At 35.4% G+C, this 20,253-nt stretch overlaps 1 protein-coding gene across 2 annotated transcripts in view; it reads right to left on the bottom strand.

Annotated features, from left to right (window-relative positions):
• Positions 1-6,542: 6,542 nt before the first annotated feature.
• The window catches only part of LOC124643459 (homeobox protein invected-like), a 62,305-nt gene continuing 48,594 nt past the window's right edge, over positions 6,543-20,253 (bottom strand). Inside the window, exons 4-6 of one of the 2 annotated variants that reach the window (XM_047182449.1) lie at positions 11,287-11,292; positions 7,404-7,507; positions 6,543-6,896 (exon numbers count right to left, since the gene is read on the bottom strand). In XM_047182449.1, coding sequence (XP_047038405.1) covers positions 6,633-6,896; positions 7,404-7,507; positions 11,287-11,292 — 374 coding nt within the window. In that variant the 3' untranslated portion in view covers positions 6,543-6,632. Of the gene's footprint in view, positions 6,897-7,403; positions 7,508-11,256; positions 11,293-20,253 lie in introns of both variants that reach the window. The other variant, XM_047182447.1, reaches the window with a different exon arrangement.

Below are 20,253 nucleotides of genomic sequence, written 5' to 3'. Positions count from 1 at the left end.
GTGGTGCTGTCGGCCCGTGGATGGGTAACCGTCTTGTCATGACGAGCTCCTCCGTGTTTCGGAAGGTAAGTTAAATTGGTGGGTCTTGGCTGTCATTTGAATATATTTTGAAATCGTTACGCATAGTCAGAAGCTAGAAAGTTCGACAAACAGTCTTATCGAGGGGTTGATCGGGTAACTCAGGGCACGAACCTATTTTAAATCTAAGGGGTAACTGGGCTGTGAAAGTCAGATAGTCAGTCGGTCTATGTGACACACTGGTACTCAGCTGCATTTGGTTAGACTGGTAGCCGACCCCAAAATTGTTGTCAAAAGTCTAGGCAAATGATGATGAAGTACCTACTCAGATACGTTGACCTTCACGGATTATTTTTTTAATCTAATGTGCTAGCGCATCATATATATCCTATCGCGCTATCATTTCCTAGTTGCACTAGAATGTAAAGATTTTTCACCTTGTGCTCTTTTGATTCCCTCGCTTCCGCTCAGGATTCTAATTTTTGAATCCTGCGCTCGCCCGTTCATCAAAATTGAGCATGCAGTTAAAAGCAATTTTGCATTATTGTATAACTATCTCGATGGCGCAATGGTCGCCATACCGGACTGCCGTACCTGAGGTCCCGGGTTCGATTCCCGGTTCGGTCGACATTTGTGTGATGAGCATGCTTGTTGGCCGTGGTCTGGGTGTTACAATATGTATTTATAAATATGTATATATGTAACTATATGTAGTTTATCAGTTGTGTAAGCACCCATAACACAAGTTAATTAATAACTTACCATGGGGCTAACCGACCGTGTGTGTGAAAAGTTGTCCCGACATTATCATCTATACATATTTAAATCTTATCCATCACACACTATTTACCTAGTCAAGTATGCTAAGAATGGGTTAAAACGTATTCCTTCTGTCAGCCGTTAAAAATTACTGTAAAAACAATAAATACCCTTATCTAGGGGTGTTATAACCTGGCGACAGTAATCAAATTCACTTCGATAGGGTGTTTACCCCCGCGATTGCTCTCTCAAGAATTTCAACACCCCTATTGGGTAAAGTTTGGTTTATATTATGGAAAATTCTTTGCCCTGTCGTTTTTTAAATAAATAAATAATTATAGTGACACCTTCACACACGGTCGGTTAGCCCTGGTTAGCCCCATAATATGCAAATATTATAAATGCGAAAGTAACTCTGTCTCTCGGTCTGTTACGCTTTTACGTGTAAAGCAATGAACTGATTTTTATAAAATTTGGTACAGAGATAGAGTCGATCTTGAGAAAGAAGATGGTTAGTTTTTATACCGGACTTTTGAAGAGTTCTCTTGGAAACGCGATATAACCGAACTTGACGGGGGCGAAGCCGCGGGCGGAAGCTAGTGTCTAATATTCGCGTAAATGTCAGAAAACCATACTTTAGACTATTACCAATTACTTACCTGATTTCTCAATTTATTTATTAGCTTCTGGTCTATTTCCTATTTAATTTTATAGACAAAGCACAGCTTTATAAAAAGTGTTTAACTTAAAGTCCGATTAAACTACTTACACACTTTTTTTCAATACTAATACTTACCAATAAAAAACTCACCTTAACTTACATTAATTCAGTCAGCATCATGTAAGCTTGTGCTAAGCTCGAGGCGCGCGTGTCGCAACCGTGTTCTCAAATTAACTGCGTTTTTTAACTACAGTTCTACTGTTAACTGTTGATGTTGTGAATCAATTTGATAGAGAATCGAATTAGGTAGTGCTTGTGTTGTCATTTTTTGTGTTCATGGAAAATGAGTAGTTGTCTGCTAGAAGATTTTGCGAAGGTAGTCTTCTAAACTCTTTTGCTCTACCAGACCACGGGACTGCAGAGTCCCGGATTTTTGGGAGGCGAAGGTGAGGCCGTAGCACAACACGCTGAAGCCCTGTTAGACAACTTTCATGAAATGGTGACACAACCTTTTTTGCTTATTATTACAACACAACTTTATTACTGGACTGCTTTATGAAATCATAATAAAGTTGTGTCTGAAAACTCACAAAACGATTTTCGCCTGACCCAGGAATCGAACCCGAGTATGTCTTTGTAAGTTTATATACCTTAGTATATCATCCTATTTCCTACTTAATATCAAGTAGGTAGGTAATGTGCATCAGTTTATGAGGATTGTGGTAAGCATGCAAAACCTGCTCGAAAGGTTTTGATGAAACTTGGCAGTAATACCTACTTACCTATAGCTTATGCCTTATTCATCAACATCAATATTTGTAACACCGATCATGTGAATTACTTGTTAATCTGCTTAAAGTACTTAGTTCCCTAGTGAATCATATATTTGTTTTAAACTCTACCATTTTTACACCCTTAATGAAGAACATTAGAACAAAAAAATAAACCATTTGTACAACAAATTGTCTTAACATTCACACCCCTTTTTAATTTGGTGTCTTCGAAATAAACTGACATTTAGGGGGTTGAAAGTCTGCCAGAGTGGGGTGGGTTTTATTGAAATACTTGCGGCGACGCGAATCGGGAATGCGGGTTCGATTCCCGGGCGCGAAACTTTAATTTCGTGTCTTTTTTTTATTGCATTTTTTTAGATAGAGTGAATCGATTGTTTGTTACTTTGGAGGGAGGAAATAAGTGTTAAAACTGTGCTAGGTTCTTATGTTCGGTGTTTCGGGAGGCACGTTAAGTTGGTGTGTCCCGGCTGTCGTTTAAAAATCTTTGGCAGTCGCTACGGGTAGGTAGTCAGAAGGCAGATAAATCAGACAGCCAGTCTTACGAAGGGGTATTGGGTTGCTCGGGTAACTGGGTTTGAGGAGGTCTGATAAGCAGGAAGCTAACCCTAAAGTAGTTGGAAAAAAGCTAGAAAGATCATAATAATTATGTAGTAAAAAAAGAGATAAAAATAAAACAACGAAACAATTTCATTTAACTTCTTTTAATAAGATTTGTCTATAAATCGCTACTTTTTTCACATTCATAAATTGACAACAGTTTGAAAAAAAAACCGAAAAAATTATTGAAAAATCCTGGAAAAAAATAATTTTGCATGTTGTTTGAGAATCTCAGGTGAAATGGGTAAAGTGAATATTTTTTTTTTCAAAAATGTTGTCAAGATATGAAAATAAAATGACTAATACTGCTACATTGCACAATAAATAACTTAATAATAATTTGTTAATTAATTCTTAAAATTAAGTTTTTATTATTATTCATTATTTACATGATATTTATTATTTTACAATTCGAGTGGGAGATTCGACTATAATTTTTGACAAAATCATCTTTTTTTGCTTGTTAGATACAGTGGTTTATTTTATATTTCGTAGACATTTTAACTCATAAATAAGGTTTGCAGTATGTATAAAGTTGTTTTTAAATAGTCGGCCGACAGCTGACCCATTGGTTGACAACTATTTTTTTAAGCAAATCTTGATTCCAATCAAAGTTTTCAGTCGGTCTGATACCGGCTAAATACCTGATCTATGTAATGTGCGCACTACCATTCATCTTCATACTGATTTATGAGCCCAAACAAACTATCGGCCGACTAAAAGTTTGCCGTGTATGGCCAATGTATACAGGGATAAAGTAGAAACACATGTTAATAATAATTATTAGTCAGTAAAGACTATGGTAATTTTCAAAATATATATACGAGCAGAAAACAAGAAATTCAAATATATGTAGGTATATTGTCGCGATAATATATGATTATTGTTTGTAATATGGAATTGCTACTTTGGTCGAATATACTGCAAATTGGTATAATATACTAAAAGCTTGTATTACTGTGATTATGGGTGTATCAAAGTTTTGAAGGTCGGGACGGTCGGCAAAACATTTTTGCCACGTTTGAGCGATTTTAAACTCATTCTAAAATGGATTGCATTTTTAACATTAAGGACTTTTTTTTCAAATTATTTAATAATTATTAATTCCGTAAGTATCTTTTTTTTTTTTTTTTTTTTTTTTATCGACGTAAAATCATCAAATGACCCCTCCCGCTGTGGGTTAGCAGCGGTGAGGGAGTGTTTTTCAAATTATTTAATAATTATTAATTCCGTAAGTATCTCATGCTATTCAAAAAAAAAAAATGAAAAATGTGTATCAGAGAATAAAGTAGTGTTTAAAAAATTAAATCATAATTTAATTTTTCATTATATAGTTCGGCCATTCAGAGAATGCGTTCCTGACACGTCGCGATTGAACTGACGACGTAATAACATTCATTGATTATTGATATAATAATGTTGTTTTAATGCTCCTCAATTGTTAAAACGGTAAACAACCAGCAAAAATATTTTTATCGTAACTGCAACGCCATTGCAAAGTTACGTCGTCAGTTCAATCGCGACGTGTCAGGAACGCATTCTCTGAATGGCCGAACTATAGTATTTTTTTGTATTTTTTTATCTGTAGCACTCATTTTTTACCGAGCTCAAAAAAGGAGGTTTCCAAGTCATCTGTCAGCGTGTATTTTTAAGTGTTAGGTACCCACTTACTTAAAAAGCAGCAATATGAATTTTCAAAAATCAATAATCAAAAATTATCGCGTCAATATACAATACAGGACAAACCAAAACATTTTCTGAAAAGGGGTTCATTTACAAATTAGTTTTTCAAATCATTTGTTTAATTATTATTTCCAGTTAATCTATTGACAAAGAGAGACACTCTATTTAGTAGGTAATAGTAGTTTTTAATGTTGAGTTTTGATGAGTCAGATCTTAATAAAAATACAGACGTTTTCACGAAAGCGGATAAGGTATACTAGTGTGTGTAAATGTACATGGACATTGTCTCTGTGTGAGTAGGCGACTCGACCAATACGGAGCGCTCCCGAGCTTACGCATACAAAGACAATATGCATGTATATTCACACACACAAGTTTGGTTTAACTGCTTTTGTGAGATGTAACTTATATTATTGATGACATACTAGTATAGGTATCGGCACGAATCTTGAGCTCTGACCTGCGCAGAAGTAATTTATTGAGTACCTTTTGTGGTATGAAGTGAGCCGCGGGGGTGGGGTAAAGCGGTGATTGGCCCGCAGTGCATCGCGTCATAGCCGTCACTCGGGATTGGTTCTTTGCTAATAAATCACTTCTGGGCAGATGTAGGTCAGAGCTTCGTGCCGATAACTACAATGCACCCAGAGTTTGTATGGATAAAAATTAAACAGTGAAACCTTTCTCAATTTGTATGTACAACTGCTTATGAAATTCGTTCAGTAGTCTTACACTCGCCGCAAAGACGCTACGTTTTTCTGCGTGCGGCAAAATACTTGCGCTTTTTCGGATATCATCGTTTGGTTTGTATCGGTAGTTGTAAATTGTTTGTTATTGCTTTTATGGTAGGTCCACAAGATACCAATTTCACACAGACCTTCATTTTTTTTTTCTGCGGAACATATCGGTGCATACAAGTTTGTACAATAAAAAGCATCAACATTTTTCCATCTTATTTTCACTCAGACTTCATATAAAAGTATATATTGCCGGAGCAAACCAAAAGTAGCCGTGTGGAAAAACTGAGCGGGAAATCCGCTAGTGTGAAAGGGATGTCAGTGTTTTCTCAGACATCTCTACTAATATTATAAATGCGAAAGTAACTCTGTCTGTCTGTCTGTTACGCTTTCACGTCTAAACCACTGAACTGATTTTAATTAAATCTGGTACAGAGATAGAGTTGACCTTGAGAAAGAACAAAGGATAGTTTTTATCGCGGACTTTAACCGAACTCTACACGGACGAAGCCGCTGGCGGAAGCTAGAAAAGTTTATTCAGACATGCCATGTATAATATAATTATTGCTGGAATGATACCAGTTATTAAAATCATAATAATTAATATTTTATGGTATGGGGAACTATTGCAGTTATTATATAATATCTTCTTAAGGCATTGACATAGAAATTACAAGGATGACGAACATTTTACTACTTGTAATTAAAGAAAATCTTATTTTAATTGGTAATTAGGAGTTATTGCAAGTTTTTTCTCCTAATCAACGGCTGTAACTAAGATCTCTCAATTAAAAATAAAAAATATAAGCGTAATACAGTGTCATCCTTTGTAACTCCATTTAAAATGCTTTTAACATCATCAAAATTTTTACATAGGTGTTTTACCATTTTTTATTGATCACTTTTCATAAAATCCAATCACATTTAAAATTGTTTTAACGCTGTCAACATAAAACAGCTAAACTCATTGCGATGAAAATTGTCACGGAGATGGGCTACTTTTAAGCTAGGAGCAGGACCTATTTCCTTAGACACTTGACATCAAAAGTCATATCATTTCAGGCTATTGTCAATCGGGGTGTGAGGAGTTACCAACTAAATCCAATCACACAAAAGAAGGACCATCTATAATCATCGGCACGAATTTTGAGCGCTGACCTTCACCTGCGCAAAAGTGATTTATTTGCAAAGAACCAATCCCGAGTGACGGCTATGACGCGATGCACTGCGAGCCAATCACCGCTTTACCCCGCCCCCGCGCCTCACTTCATACCACAAAAGGGACCCAATAAATCACTTCTGCGCAGGTGAAGGTCAGCGCTCAAGATTCGTGCCGATGATTATACTCAAAAATCGAACTCATCAAGACCCAACCCAAAAACCAATCTACACTCTATTCAACTGCTGTTCCCTCTCCCTGGCTTTCATCTCCAATTCTTCTTCCTCTTTCGTCAGAGGAACTGTGGAGTGGTTATACAGACCCTGGGCCATCAGCTGTAGTGCCAAGGGGTTCCTCTGACCAGAAGCCTTCTTAATTTTGGCCCGTTTGTTCTGGAACCAGATCTTGATTTGGGCTTCAGCTAGGCCTAGCTCTGCGGCCAGGCTTTGACGTCTTCTTTCGGTTAGGTAGCGGTTCTCTGCGAATTCGTGCTGTGGACAAATTTGGGGTTTTAGGATTTTTGTGTTTTGTATTGTTAAGGAAGGAGTCTTGTTACGCTAGGTCAAGAAGGTTTTACAGCCTGTCGTAATATGGGGTGTCGTGTACTCTTTAAGAGTTGGTGCTGTTACAGAAATTTTAACAACCAGTCTTGAAATAGGGTATTGTGTGCTGAGGTATCTGGGTTGAGGGGGTCAAATAGGCAGTCGCTTTATGTGAAATACTGGCATTCAGTCATCTGGGACCAGCAGTTATGAACATGGTATTCAAAACAAAATTTTAACTTTGCTAAGATATGGTATCAAAGTCTTCCCTGTGTGGAAACAGTTAAAAGGGATACCCATGTTGACTTAACTAAATGCAAGTTAGCCAAAAATTGATGAGGCAATAGAATAGTTCTTTAGGACCTCTAAAATAACAAATAAATAGTATCGTTCTTTTGGACATCAATGGGTGAGACCTACGGGCAGCATAATTATGGTAATGTGAATCGTTCATACCTTTAACCTCGCAAGCTGAGGTCCAGAGAAAGCAGTTCGTGGTCTCTTCTCGTCAGGCACCGTGTTGTCTCCAGGGGGTTTCTTGGGCCTTCGCGTTCGAGGACCTGGTCAGAAACATACTATAATGGAGGACGAATATCTAGACCCTAAATATTAGGAAATAATTATCTTATGATGAGAAGAATATGGGATGGTAAACATATTGGACTAGTAAGATGTTTTACATAATGAAAGAGGGTGAGTAATACTAGTGGGTATATGTACATTGGTTTTGTACGCTTCATCAATTCAGCTACTGCTGAGAAGTCTCAAGCTTATGCATACAAAGACAATGTGCATGTACCTATATTAAAACAGACACAAGAATGACTCACTAGATTTCGTGAAATAAAGCGTATCACTGTCGCAGACTTATAGTGATTATTCAAAAATAAAAAAGAGAAAAAAAATATGATGCAAGTATCTATACGTATATCACTTGAAACTAATTTTGGAATCAAAGATAGTAAAGTTGAAACATGACCTTATTTAACAATAAAAATAAAACATACCAAACATAAAAACATACAAGCACAAACACAAAACAACACATATTAGCAGTGACAAACACACAAACAATTAAAGCAGGATGCAGTTATGTACAAACAAACATATTAACACAATCATTTAGCACAAATACAGACATGACAAACTATTATAGAGTCCCGAGATCTCCAATACACTGCAAACTTTTAGTCGGCCGATAATTTGATCGAGCTCAAATATCAGTATGGAGTTGAATAGAAGGCTTCTAGAGTTTTTGAAGGTGATCGTGAATTCAATCAATTGTCATGTGTTGACCACCATTAAGTTTCATACTAAATTATGAGCCCGAACAAACTGTCGGCCGACTAAAAGTTTGTAATGTGTTCTTACTTTAAGAGTGGGTCAAAATCAAATCTATTTACATGGAGTCTCTATTAACAAAATTTTGCTTCAAAGAACGATTTGGATTTTCTTAATTTCAACTGCGTTCAGTCAATTGATATTTGCAGCGCTTAAAGCTACCTCTTCAACAAAATTGGTCATGCCATCATGCCAACAGCCCAAACCAGGAGCAGTATAAGCCGATGATGATGATGAAACCCTCGTAGCTTCCTCGTTGTCTTCCCCAAGCCAAGCGGGCGATGCAATATCTTAACCAATTCAGTTTCGAGCTCAAACGAGCGAAGTACTAAATGTTAAAATTGGTCAAAATATTTCACCGACCGCCTGACGGGATTGGTGATGATGATGAAGCCTGGGTTACTCTGGAAGGTCTTAATTCTAAGTTTATGGTTATTTGCACATCTCAGATTATTGTAACAACGCTTTAGCAAAAACGGATTTTCTGCACGGTTTTTTTACGAACGATACATAACCGGCACTGTCTTTACGATTCGATCGTATAAAAACCGGGAAGAAAATCCGCTAGTGTGAAAACGCTTTAAGCTAGAATCATTGTGCTTTGTACGTATTCTGCAACACTTTCGGTCTTACTACAAAAACTTTAACCACTGTTTTACACTTGTCTAAAAAAAATGTGGCTCCAAAATGAACCATATGTCAACGTCATAATTTGACATTTTTTTAGACAAGTCTTAAACTGACGTTAAAAAGTTTTTGTGGTAAGACGGTTTGTGTTTATTGACGGTAAAAGGGCTTTTATATTTGTTACGTAATCTGAGATGTACTAGTAATTCGTAAAGTTAGTTACAGCAAAAAAAAAAAACAAATTTGTGAAATCTTATCTATCAACAACTAACCATGAGTCAACCGTCATCAATTAAAAATCATTTCTTATTTCATGAAAACTAAACAAAACATTTATATTTTATAGTTCCCGTCACCTAACTTTGCGTCTCCGAAGTTAGCCACTTGACGCCTCGCTCATGCGCAGTAGTGTTTTGTTTATACATTTTGATTATCGCGACGTCACTAGTAGCTAACTTCGGACAAGCAAAGCTACTTGGCAAGAAAACTAATTCTGGTTTGTTGTTGATTGCCACACAGTTTAGCACAAACACATTTAATACATGCGCTGTGTTATTATTATATTCTGAAAAATGACTCATTTAGCACATTACATCACTTTTCACTAAATATATTTATTGGTATAATAAATATTTAGTGAAAGATGATGAATGCTTGGATTGAAATTATTTCTTCAATAAATCATAAAACACATTAAAATATGCTTAGTAATATTATGTTATTATTTATTTTTCAGAAATATAATGTCACAAAATCATTCAAAATAAGGTCATGTTTCAACTTTGATCATTTGGTTGATATTTTTTTTCCTTTAAATTAACATAATATTAAATGATTGTGATTTCTATACTAATATAATAAAGAGCAAAAAATATTTTGTTTGTACCATAAAGGCTCCAAAACTCTAGAACCAATTTAAAAAATTCTTTCACTGTTGGAAAGCTAAACTCTTCCCGAGTAACATAGGCTATATTTTATCCCGGTACGGGCAGTAGTTTCCACGGGACGCGGGTGAGACCGGCGAAAACGGCTAGTACACAATGCACGTTTTTGCTACAAAGATTGCACATTTAATAATCAAATCAACATCCAATATCAACAATAATAGTTTTTACAATTTAACTAAAAACTGAATAAGACCACGTATAGTCAATTTAACCGTAACTAATCAATTTTATTTCATTATTTAACTGCGTCACGAAGTTAGGACTTTTTTTCGTAATTTTTTTACAACTTTGACTACGGGCACACTGTGAGTAGACTAAAAAGTCGGCCGACTGTTGGTGAACAGTCCAATCATTCATTGAAGAAGGGTAAAAAATCAGGGTCAAAACTAATATTTCTTTCTTTTTTAGAAGTTCGTGAATTCGATCAGAGTTTTAAGTCGGTCTGATACCGGACAAATACCTGATCTTTGTAATGTGCTTACTACCATTTATCTTCATACTGATTTATGAGCCCAAACAAACTATCGGCCGACTAAAAGTTTGTAGTGTGCTCTTTGACTATTGTGATGAGGAAAATCGATGTTTTTTTTTTTTGAAAATGTTATTTTGTGACAGTCAAATTAAGGTTCTAGGAATTTGTATTTTGAGTTTTGAAATGATGAAGTAATTTGCTTATTTAATTTGTATTGATGTACAACAGACGAATAATATTTACTGTGTATTATTAGAGAAAATAAAGGGTCTTGACAGACTCTCATACGGACAACAAAGTGATCCTATAGAGGTTTAGTTTTTTCCTTTTGAGGTACGGAACCCTAAAAAGTAAAGAAATGAAAGACTTTTCTTATATTTGTAAATTTTTCCAATACTAAAAACAACATTCTGAACTTTCATATAATTTTGTAGTTCGCTCTTGACCGTTTCCAATTCAATCTAGTTATAGAAAGTTGAATAACAACTAAACCACGCTTTTTTTATAATAAAGCCATCATCTTATTTTATTATTTTTTAGAACTTTCAACAAATGTTTTATTATAGTAGGTAATAAATAAGAAATATCTAATTTATTATATCAATAGCCTTTCTTTTCAAAATATATCTTTTGCAATTATTTTTTGATAGTCACATGATTACTATTTATACATTTATTTTTATATGTAGAAATTGAAGTTTTTTTTGACATTTTGTTTTTATTTTTAGTATTTCTATTGGATAAAAACAAAGAATAAAATCGCACAAAAAGAATTGTCACTATTTTATCGTTTATACTTTCTGTGCCAAATATTATATTTATGAAAAAAAAATTAAGATATTTTATTTATTTTTTTATTATAAATAAATAGTATACTTATTATATTTGATAAATAAATAACAAATAAATGGAGTTATCTCACGTGATTCTCGTGAGCGCGACCCGTACTTACTTCGTCCTGTAACAAAACAGAAAAAATATCATTAAGAACACACGTAATAAAAAATACTTATATTAGGTACTGAAAATACATCTAAAAGAAACCTGGACTGTAAAGTCTGAAATCACCAACCCGCATTGAGCACGCGTGCTGATTAACGCTCAATCCTTCTCCATGTGAGAGGAGGCCGCAGCCCAGCAGTGGGACGATACAAAGGCCGATGATAATGATGAAGAAAACGAACTTAAAAATTAATCTTTTATTTTTCAGTTAAAATATATGGGATACATTATATTTAGTGACATATATATTTAACAGTTTACAAATAGTAAAACAAAAACAAAATACTATTAACGAAAATTCAAATCAAGATTTTTCCGAAATTATCTTCGTTCAGAACTCAAAAACTACTTAACGGATATTCATGAGATTTTCACCAAAAGATAGAATGATTCATGAGAAAGGTCTAGGTATAATATCATAGTAACAATCAGTTAATTAGTTACCACAGACTAAAAACTAAATTCACTCTTTCATTAACATAATTTCGCCAACATTTCATTCAGATAATTGCAATCAAAAGTCAAAGTCATCAGTTTTATAATGATCATTATTGTAAAACTTTATTAGCTATCAAACTTGAGTATAGATAATTAATAAATCAGCTGCTTTAGTTAAAGTATGGCTTTTAAAACCCACCAATATAAGTTGAACTCTCGTTTTTAATAGTATTAAAGTTATCTGCCGGGGCTGCGGTATTGTTCGCGCGAGTTACCGCGGCGCTGGTACATGAAGGGCTTGAGAAGGAACATGGTGGGGTTTTAGTCAGTAAGAGTCTGATACTCCCTCACGGTGCACCCACAGCGGGAGCCGTCATTTGATGATGTCACATAAAAAAGTCATCTGCCTAACCTTTTCCCAACTATGTCGGCTTCCAGTCTAACTGGATGCAGCTGAGTACGCCACACGGAGCACACAGTGTGCCACAAGGAGCGACTGCCTGTCTGACCTCCTCAACACAGTTACCCAGGTAACTCCATATATTTTTTCAAAACAATTAGGTAAATATACTACATTCGTATTTGCAATCAAATATTTTTCAAATACCTTCAGACTAGCTCACATCAGCAGATTCACACATGTCTCGTGGCAGCTACTTCACTCACCCAGATAAAAATTAACCTATAACATCCTCGATAAATGGACTATCTAACACTAAAAGAATTTTTAAAATCGTACCAGCCGTTCCTGAGATTTTCGCGCTCAAACAAACACACTCTTCACCTTCATAATATTACAAACTATAGTTCTTCTAATTTAAAAAAAAAATGCCATATTTATATACCCAGTTTACATTTTATAAACCAAGCTATTTATTGTATCATCAGTTCAAGCTATATTAGTCGTTATATTGACTGATTAAGCAACGGACGTGACGTCATCGACCACCCATGTGGACAGCTAATTAAGACATTCACTGTTTTATATAGTAACGGGTTTGTTTGTTTTTTTTTAGTTTTTAGTTTATTGGGACATAGCGCCGGTTTTGATGTGGGCTTTAGTTTGGAGTTAACTTGTTCTGTTTTGCGGGTTCGCTTGGATAAAAGATTGAATAATAAGACGATATGAATAAAATGTACTTTAATTAAGAAATGTGTTATAATATCTTAACATAAAAAAGTGAATTATTCAGAATTCAGGTTATGTCTGGATAAAATTTCATGAATTGGTTCAGCCTTTTTCGTTACGAAGAAAATACATTTTAGTATTAGCAGAAATACAAGGACCAATAGGCATGCAAAATGAAAAAAAAAAGTAATTAGTTTGTCTTCTGTCTAATAGATAACCCTAAAATAATGGATACGAATTTTTTCTATCCTCTCACAAACAAATAACAACGAAGATACAACACGCTTGAATTTTGTGTCACGTAACTTCTAAGTACTAAGTTTACATAAACGTGACGTCACGAGCCCCCACTCTCAATCTTTGTTGCGTTATATCTTAGTAAATATTTATGGCCTTACTACAAAAACTTTAACCCCTGTTTTACACTTGTCTAATAAAATTTTGGCTGCAAAATGAACCGTATGTCAACGTCATAATTTGACATTTTTTTAGACAAGGCATAAACTGACGTTTAAAAGTTTTTGTGGTAAGACGGTTATTGTTTTGTTAAAATAAAAATAGTTTACCAATCATCATCCTCGTAGCCTTTTTCCCAACTATATTGGGGTCGGCTTCCAGTCTAACCGGATGTAGCTGAGTACCAGTGCTTTACAAGGAACGACTGCCCTATCTGACCTCCTCAACCCAGTTACACGGGCAACCCAACACCCCTTGAAAAAAAAATACCTGTCCAATATTTTTTGCCAATCTAAAATGCGGACTAGTTAAAATCACTAATTAATATATTTTTGACCCTGTCATCACGCCTATTACAAAACTGTTCATACATGCCTACATACAGTTAAACTATTGAACCCACATTTTAACAGTAATCAGCTAAAAATAAGTTCAAAGACGTCTACGGAACCCATATTCGGGACCCCTAGTGGGTCTCAAGTTGCCACCAACGAAGTTTGATAATTAAGACGTTTTCAACAATAAATGAGTGCCCACTGTATTTTTATTTTGATAAAAGTAGCTTTTATAACTTAATCCAAGGTCTGATTGGGAAATTTCGACTTTATGTTTATGAGTGTAAGGATATTTTTGCTATGTTGATTAGGTACTTTCCAAGTACCTATATCTTAGACACCAATGACTGTGTTTCGGATGGCACGTTAAACTGTAGGTCCCGGCTGTCATTGAACATCCTTGGCAGTCGTTACGGGTAGTCAGAAGCCAGTAAGTCTGACACCAGTCTAACCAAGGGGTATCGGGTTGCCCGGGTAACTGGGTTGAGGAGGTTAGATAGGTAGTCGCTCCTTGTAAAACACTGGTACTCAGCTGAATCCGGTTAGACTGGAAGCCGACCCCAACATAGTTGGGAAAAAGGCTCGGAGGATGATGATGAAGAGTGTCTGTGGAGTTTCTTGCCGGCTCTTCTACATGAGATCAACTTTTTGGAACCGTGCAAATGGTGTGACGTTTCATAGGAGCCTGCAAAAGCCTATTTGAAATAAAAACATTTTGATTTTGATATTTATAGCTGTAAAGGCGTTTTACTTAGTTAAGGTTCTGATTGAAAGTGTGAAAAATCTATACTAATATTACGAAGATCAAGAGTGTGTTTGCTTGTAAGCGCTAATCTCAGGAACCACTGGAAAGTACCGGTAAGGATGAAATTCGATATGGATGGAAAAAGGAGAGAATCCAGTCATGATAAATACTTGAAATGATTTTCTAAATATTGGAAGGAATTTGCAATAGTTTTGAGAATATAGAAACTATAAAACTTGTCTACTTAATTATTTTATTTACGAAAAAAAACGAGTTTTGAAATAATAAAAAACTGTATAAAATGTTAATTTATTTAAAATATACGAAATTAACTATTTAAAAATATTCCTAGTACATATTAATTATTGAAGTATTTCAAGTATGCGACCAATTGAGTGCTTTGTTGAGGAATTTAAGCATAAACTGTATAATTTTAATTAAGTACGGTTAATAGCCGTAATATGCTGATTTTGATGAATTTCGGTTTAATTTTTATGTGACATACAGACGCCTAGGATGGGCAACGAAACGAACACGATTGAAAACATTACTAATCTAGATACAAATATAATAAACAGGAAACACTTGTTTGTATCCTAAAGATTTCGAAAGTACTAAACCGATTAGAAAAATTCTTAAAATATTGGAAAGCTACAGACTTCTCGAGTAACATAGGCTATATTTCACCAAAGTACAGGCAAACAGTTAACAACAAAACAAGCCAGAAAGTCTGACACCCAATCTTACCAAGAGGTTGCCTTGCAATGGGTCGATGAGGTCAGACAGGCAGTCGCTCCTTGTGGCACACTGGTACTCAGCTGCATCGGGTTAGACTGGAAACCGACCCCAATAGTTGCTAGGCATATATCTATCAAAAACTCATACAAAATGTTTGCATACCATCTTTTTTATGTGAAATCATCAAATGACCCCTTCCCCCTGTGCGTGCTGCGTGAGGGAGTGTCAGACTCTGACTAAAACCCATCATGTTCCTTCTTAAGCCCTTTATGTACCAGCGCCGCGGTAACTCGCGCGAACAATCCCGCAGCCCCGGCCGGCTAACCATCCTATCATACAGTATTTTCACACACTCACACATGAAGACTTGTATGCAAATTTTATAACTCGAGTTTGAGCATAAATTTAAGTTAATGACGTTAATAGCTTCATCAAGCCGCCATGATGGTTTTTATTTTCAATGCACAATTAATAATTTTATTTATTTCCTTTACGGTTAATTATGGGAATTTTAAAAGGTTTTGAGGGGTTAAAGGAAAGCAGGAAAGTTTTATTTAGAAATGTTGGTAAATATCTTGATGTATAAGCTGTAGTGCTGTCAAGGTTCATTAAAATGCGTTCAGTATTTTTTGCCTTAAAGTGTAACAAACATTAACACATCCAAACTTTCACATTTATAATATTAGCGTGATATAAAAGTACAAAACAGTAAAATACACAGCTTCATAAACTTTTAAAAAACAATCTAGCTTAAATAAAAACTTAGGAAAAAGTCACAACCAACTTCGAACCCGCTACTTAACAATCTAAATACAATTTTAATCATACATTCTCTCTGAACAATTAATTTATACCCTTTTATTGAACAGTGAGGTAAACCAGCCAATTATCGACCATGTCGGCAAACATAAAACCTCATTTTTGTCATACCGGACCATGGAGAACAAAATTACTAGCGGAGGTGACATAACGGAAAATCTCCTAAGAAAGTAGCGCGACAAAATACGGGTGAGCAGGGGACGAGGAACGTTACTCTCTTCACCTTTACACGCCTTCTTTGGACCCGTTTTTTTTTTTTTTGTAATACCAAAAATCAATCAATCAATCAATCATTTTATTTATTTCTCATCATCAAGTACAAGAATATGGTAGTACAAGTTTCATTAAACATAGAGACTCGTGTCTGTGGTAGGTTTATCCTGTATTACAAAAATCGTTGACAGATGACGCAAAGAAACCCCTTGTTAGTTCACTCGTAAATGATCGTTTTGTTCATACCCATCGTATCAATTTGACCTAGAAGAAGGCGTGACCTACCTGGATTATGGCATCTCCGCTCTTTCCTCACTCCGTGTACCGATACAAAATTTTCGTGAATTAAACAATTATAACCAGGAGGTATTTTATCGAGATCGTTCGAGCACCTGAATTACTTAATTTGTGTTTTAATTTTGTACGGTCGACAACTGCGGCTTTCACCCTAAGATGTAATAAAAGATTTTTATTGTTTAATTAGTGTAATTTTGTGTTTTGCTTGAATTATGGTGAATAAGTAGCTAATTGTTATTTTAAAAGAAGCTTATGGCTAAGTCGATAGATCATAAAACTCATTTGAACATCTTTGGCAGTCGTTACGGGTAGTCAGAAGCCAGAAAGTCTGACACCCAGTTTAACCAAGAGGTATAGGGTTGCACGCACAACTGGGTTGAGGAGTTCAGATAGGCAGTCGGTCCTCGTAAAGCACTGGTACTCAGCTACATCCGGTTAGACTGGAAGCCGACCCAAACATAGTTGGGAAAAAGCTACGCAGATAATGATGATGACTTAGTTTTTATTTGATTGTTATTAATACCTAGGTAAATACATTAAAAAATAAAACTTTTCTAAGTAATTTCGAAGTATCCTAACCACAAATGACTCTCACAATTGCAAAGTCAATTTACCCACACACAATCTCACTTCCGAAGGATTAAGTATCACGCAAGCGAAGTCAGGGGAACAAGCTACACTATTTAGTAAGAAAACCGTTCTATTAATATATTATATGGACCACACAGTATTTCAAGGAATGAGTCCGCAACACCTATTTTTAAACCACGGAGTATATTTAGAATGGAATAATAACTTTCAATTGAAATCAACTATTTGTAAACCTATAATTAATTGCTCTGGTTTTATTCGCGTCCTTGATATCTTAGTAATACAGAAATCATCTGCCTAGCCTGTTCCCAAATATGTCGTGACTGACTTCCAGTCTTCTATCATGCCACATGGAGGTATTGCTAATCTGACATTCTCTCTCTGAGACCCCTTGGTAAGACTGGTTGTCAGATTTACTGGCTTCTGACTACCCGTAACGACTGCCAAAGATGTTCAAATGATAGCTGGATATACGGATAGTGACTTCTCAAGGCAAACTGTGTGAGGCAGTTATGATACAAATGCGCAAGTGATTTTGTTATTTTAATACCCCTTTACGCCGAAACGACTGGACCGATTTGGATGAAATTTGGCACAAATATGGACCGTATCTATAGGACAGATTACTTTTATCCGTACGTACAGTAGTATTGTACCGACAGTAGTTCTCTCAAAACGCGAGTAAACCCATACCTATAATATAATATACTAGCCGTTTTTCGGTTTCACCCGCGTCCCGTCGAAACTACTGACCGTACCCGCATAAAATATAGCCTATATTACTCGCAGATAACGTAGCTTTCTAATGACGAAAGAATTTTTAAAATCAGTCCAGTAGTTTTTGAGTTTATCCATTACAAACAAAAATTTATTTTTTGTCTTCTTTATATTATTAGAGTAGCTAAAACTCAGCTTCAAGAATGACTTCTTTGAAAGACCTAAAGTCCTGCTTACCCCGTTCCAACAGGCTTGCGTAGCCGGAATTAGGAACTGAGAATGGTATCGCCTAATTTGAGCCATACAAACACACGGGAAAGTACCACTATGGGTGGTCTGCCACCCACCGATCAAAAACTGTGGAGTCGCAATTGTTATAAAATTTTATTCCGAAATCGGCCGAGGACGCCATTATAAATTTTTATTCTTAAAAAGTTAATTTATTTATTACATATATTTTATATATTAAATTAAAAAATATATGTGTATTAAAAAAAATACATTAAAAAGTTTAGCGATATTGTGTTCATTTTTAGGGTTCCGTAGCCAAAATGGCAAAAACGGAACCCTTATAGTTTCGTCATGTCCGTCTGTCCGTCTGTCCGTCTGTCCGTCTGTCACAGCCGATTTACTCGGAAACTATAAGTACTACAGTGATGAAATTTGATGGGAATATGTGTTGTATGAACCGCTACAAAAATATGACACTAAATAGTAAAAAAAAGAATTGGGGGTGGGGCCCCCCATACATGAAACTGAGGGATGAAATTTTTTTTTTCGATGTACATACCCGTGTGGGGTATCAATGGAAAGGTCTTTTAAAATGATATAAAGTTTTCTAAAAAACATTTTTCTTAAAGTGAACGGTTTTTGAGATATCAGCTCTCAAAGTCGTAAAAAGTATGTCCCCCCCCCTCTATTTTTATAACTACGGGGTATAAAATTCTAAAAAAAATAGAGGTGATGCATGCTAATTAACTCTTTCAACGATTTTTGGTTTGATCAAAGTATCTCTTATAGTTTTTGAGATAGGTTGATTTAACTGTAATTTACGGAACCCTTCGTGCACGAGTCCGACTCGCACTTGGCCGGTTTTTTTTTTTCTTGCCTATCTTTTATATTTGTAACCTGCATATTGTAGATAAGGTATGTAACACTTATTAATGTGTATAGAGCAAACGGGTAAACCAATTGAGATTAAATTTTGCACAGAGATAGGTGGTACACTGGAGATAGGCTATTTTTTATCTGGGTAATGTGAGAAGCTCCCCGGGGATATGGGTGTAACTTCGCGTGTACACAAGAAATTTTTTTTAAAACAAAAATATATAAGATGGGGTTTTATGGGGCTTTAAAAATTATAGTTTTTTAAATGTGTTTACTAAACAAAAACCCTTCAGAACTACAGTTTAATTTAAGCCAGAACTGAAATGGCAACAAAAAAACCTTAACTTAAATAATTGAATATTTTTAATATCAAATCCGTCTCCATACCTTTCTCAGTGCGCACCGTTTGCTCATGTCACCAAAACATTTCAAGCTCGACTGCCTGCGTACTTACACCGTTACAAGCGAAAACACACTTTATCACTATGTAAATAAGCCACAAATTTGCATAACACATCACTGCTCCTTCTTTGTACGAATTCGCGCAAAGAAAATTGCACTTTATCTAAAACTTAATAAGACTTATTTTGTACTGTATCAGTTTTTGATGGATTTTATTCTTGGATTTTTAATGTGATTAGATTTTGGACTTTATTGTAACAGTGTAAAGGTGTAGTTTTGTATGATAATAAGTTATCTATTCGTACCACAGTGAGAACTAATTGAGTTGTCTTCCGTCGTTTTTTTGTCTGTCTGCATGTTTTGTGCTTAGGTTGGTAACCTGCCACTATTTAACCTTAGGGCCTAAGACAATTGTGACCTTTTTGGCCTTTTGGACGACCATGCGTGTGCGCAGGGTCAATGACCGGGCAAGAGTTGGTGAAATTGGGAATTGTGAAATTTAAATTTTTCAATATAAATACGGATTTTTACATAATAGTCAGTTAATAAATGTTGGGGTGGGAATACAAGATTTTTGATTAAAAGATGGTCTGTAGTTTTATATAAAGCCCATAATTCTTAATAAGATATACCTACCTACAAGTAAAACCACGTGAAATTACTAGTTCTCACAACAAGGAAAAAGTTCCCAATAAAATAGTGGCTATAAAAGCAACAAAAGATTCTTCTTTAATTATTCAATTAAAATCTTATTGCTAATGTGGGAAGTTTTGCAACAAAAAACGGTGAAGATCGAGTTGCAACGTTGAGCGTATTGGTTCCGTACATTAACTTTCTCTTTGAAAATATTCTTAACTAGCTTCTGCCAGCGGTTTCACCCGCATCCCGTGGGAACTACTTCCCGTACCGGGATAAAAAGTAGCCTATAGC

Source organism: Helicoverpa zea, chromosome 27 (assembly GCF_022581195.2).
Source record: "Helicoverpa zea isolate HzStark_Cry1AcR chromosome 27, ilHelZeax1.1, whole genome shotgun sequence".
Classification (NCBI taxonomy): domain Eukaryota; kingdom Metazoa; phylum Arthropoda; class Insecta; order Lepidoptera; family Noctuidae; genus Helicoverpa; species Helicoverpa zea.
Note: the sequence above shows the minus strand (reverse complement) of the source record. Positions and strands in the feature narration are given on the sequence as shown.